At 41.5% G+C, this 3,614-nt stretch overlaps 1 protein-coding gene across 1 annotated transcript in view; it reads left to right on the top strand.

The window, feature by feature from the left end:
• Positions 1-2,360: 2,360 nt before the first annotated feature.
• Positions 2,361-3,614, top strand: part of LOC137418561 (NBAS subunit of NRZ tethering complex) — a gene marked incomplete at its 5' end in the record, with an annotated part of 165,726 nt that continues 164,472 nt past the window's right edge. Inside the window, 1 exon segment of the mRNA XM_078783373.1 lies at positions 2,361-2,503. Within this exon segment, the coding sequence (XP_078639499.1) occupies positions 2,361-2,503 (143 nt within the window).

The raw sequence follows: 3,614 nt of genomic DNA, 5'->3' as shown, positions 1-3,614 counted from the left end.
GTACAGTATCAAGTCAGAGATGACACCAACATCAAACACATCCCAATGAGCAGATTCCTTTCTCATGACAAAACAAAGGCTGATCTGACTGACTATCTGGCAGCGAAAACTCTAGAATACAACAGTCACTCATCCAAGTTGATCATCACTGCTTCAGGGCGTACTAGGAGCAACAGTGACCTGCTCTTCGAGGACAACAACCATGAAGAAGCTGACACCCTGTTGATCCACCAGGCCGTGCTGGCATCCCAGCGAAACCCACATGATGCGCAGTTGGTGTTCTTCTCTCCCGACACAGATGTCCTGGTACTAGTCATAGCAAACTATGACCTACTGCTGAGGAATACATCCATTTCCATGGCCTCTGGAATACTTCAAATGGAGCCACTGTGGACAGCTCTAGGGGTCGAAAGAGCAAAGGCGTTGCCAGCCTTTCATGCTTTCACAGGGGCAGACAACACTGGGAGGTTCTCTCGAATAGGCAAAGCAACCTGGCTGCATGTCTACCTCAAAGCAAGTGAAGATGTCATAGACACCATGCGAATGCTTTCAGATGCAACTGAAGTGACGGAGGACATGTTGTCCACACTAGCTAACTTTGTATGCGCTGCTTACTCTCCAAATGGCATCCACATCGACAGCATCCCCGAACTACGATGGTATCTCTTTTGCAAACACATGGCAGAAAGTGACAGGCTTCCTCCTACTCTTGGAGCTCTCGAGCAGCACATCCTTAGAGTCCATATCCAAGCCAGAGTGTGGGGTCAGGCTAGCATTGCTCAACAGGATCCTCAGCTGAATCCCCTGCAAAACGGCTTTTACAAAGACACGGATGGACAAGTGAAACCAACCACAACTGAGGAGCCTCCAGCCCCCAAGGCCATCATTCAAATGGTTAGATGTCAGTGCAAAACAGACTGTTCTGCATCTAGATGTTCCTGCAGAACAAACAACTTGGCTTGTACAGACCTTTGTCAGTGTGACATCCAGTGCCAAAATGATGAGGACTCTCAAGATGTGATGAACGAAAGCGATGATGAGGATGATGATGACTTTACTCAATGATGAATCAAAGCTCTGTGTTCTTTAGAAGATGAGTTACATCAGTTTTACGGCGGCCAGTTTGAAAAATCCAAGATGGCCGCCACATAGGAGCTCTATGGTCATGTCTAGCTTATCGAACTTGTTACCATTGGATTTGGGGCCCTTGAAAATGTATGTTTAGCCGTTAGAATCAAAGCTTTATGTTTAGAAGCTGAGATATTGAGAAACATCAAGTTTACGGCGGCCAGTTTGAAAAATCCAAGATGGCCGCCACATAGGAGCTCTATGGTCATGTCTAGCTTATCGAACTTGTTACCATTGGATTTGGGGCCCTTGAAAATGTATGTTTAGCCGTTAGAATCAAAGCTTTATGTTGTTTAGAAGCTGAGATATTGAGAAACATCAAGTTTATGGCGGCCAGTTTGAAAAATCAAAGATGGCCGCCACATAGGAGCTCTATGGTCATGTCTAGCTTATCGAACTTGTTACCATTGGATTCGGGGCCCTTGAAAATGTATGTTTAGCCGTTAGAATCAAAGCTCTATGTTATTTAGAAGCTGAGATATTGAGAAACATCAAGTTTACGGCGGCCAGTTTGAAAAATCCAAGATGGCCGCCACATAGGAGCTCTATGGTCATGTCTAACTTATCGAACTTGTTACCATTGGATTTGGGGCCCTTGAAAATGTATGTTTAGCCATTAGAATCAAAGCTTTATGTTGTTTAGAAGCTGAGATATTGAGAAACATCAAGTTTATGGTGGCCAGTTTGAAAAATCAAAGATGGCCGCCACATAGGAGCTCTATGGTCATGTCTAGCTTATCGAACTTGTTACCATTGGATTCGGGGCCCTTGAAAATGTATGTTTAGCCGTTAGAATCAAAGCTCTATGTTATTTAGAAGCTGAGATATTGAGAAAAATTAGTTCTACGGCGGCAATTTTGAAAATCCAAGATGGCCGCCATACAGGAGTCTGCGCAAATAGCAACATTGGTTTCCTGACTGACTATACAATATAGTTTCCAAAAATATATAGTTTTCCAAATCCCCCAAAAATTCCAACGAAATTACAGAGTGAACCTGACTATCTGATCACTTTTGACTTTGTTGTTCAGCCTTTCCATGAGTATCAACATCTGTGTTAAAAAAAGTGCCTACTCATAAAATGAACTTGTCTTTTATGTTTCATAAACTTATTTTTCACATTTACAACTTTTAAGTCTTTCTAATTTCCCTAGAGTTATACAATTTGTCTTGTACTGATGAGTAAAATAATCAAGCCACCTTTTTGTCCATGGTGTCTCTGCTGGCTGCAGAATGGTGACTGGCAGGCACTCGAAACTTTATTTCTCTTTCACGGGGAAGAGCTGAGGAAGCAACGCCTTCCCCTGCTGTCCTGCTTCCCAGAAACAACCTCTCCACATGAGTATCGAACTCTACTTCCTGAAGTGGGATTCTGGTTCGTGTTTCTTTCAAGGCCAAAATATTGACAATTCAGATTTGTCTTCATGGTTTTAAAAGTCCTTAAATTCACAATTTTATCTAGCATTCTTACTGTCAGATTAAATTTACCATTGCTGAGCATACTTAAAGCTTTTCTTCACATTTATTCAACCTTTATTTGAGATAGACATGATTCAACACAAAGCCATCAGAACCTTGAGCCTTCCTCTGCATGGGAGGATATTGGTGTGAATTCATTGCTTTTGTCACGTTTGCTACCTGAATTGTTTCACCCAAATGTTAAAGGGATGCGTTTTATAAATTTAGAAGCAAATCAGATTGCCTTTGTTTACAATTTCTTTTTTTGATGTCTCCGCTGATGAAGTCACCGGAAGCATTATGTATTCAGGTTGTCTGTCGGTTCGTCCATCCATACATAAGTGATGGGTTTTCATTACCACGATAACTTAAGAACGACTGAAGGGATCTTAGTAAAACTTGGTACAAGTATGTATAACAATGTAAAGATAAACTCATTATATTATGGGGTTAAAAGGGTAACATGTTTGTTACTGCACTAACTCGTGAACGAGTGATGAGATTTTGACGAAACTTGCTCTACATATATATTATGATGCAAAGATAAAATGATTTGATTTCGGCATCAATAGGTCAAAGGTCACAGGTCATGTCAGGTAAAAAAAAATGTTTGTTGAGGTAGGGATTTGAACTCGACTAAGATGTATCATGGTACATGCAAATGTACAGATTAGATATTGAGGTTAAATGGTCTTGAGGTTTTAAGTCAAAGTTACAGTAAACAAAGACTTGATGTGAGTGGATGTGAGCGGATATATCGGTCAGCATTGCGACGTCAAATTATGTCTAGTTTTTACTCGTGTTGTTTGTCATTTTAACTCTTCATTGTATATTTGACAACTGGCAGGATGGCCTAGACTCCTAGAGGTACACCCACAACCTCTCAGCCGTCTAGCCTGAGTTTGAATCTCAACCAAGCTATAAACTGTCATCCTGATGTTTCACAGGGCGGGTGATTCTCCTATTTGTGTGCCATCCCTCGGATGGACGTTAAACTGGGTGTCCCATCTTATTGCATTCGTTAGTGG

This window comes from Myxine glutinosa, chromosome 8, assembly GCF_964187855.1.
Source record: "Myxine glutinosa chromosome 8, kmMyxGlut1.1, whole genome shotgun sequence".
NCBI classification, from domain to species: Eukaryota; Metazoa; Chordata; class Myxini; order Myxiniformes; family Myxinidae; genus Myxine; species Myxine glutinosa.
This window is presented reverse-complemented; position numbering and strand designations above follow the sequence as displayed.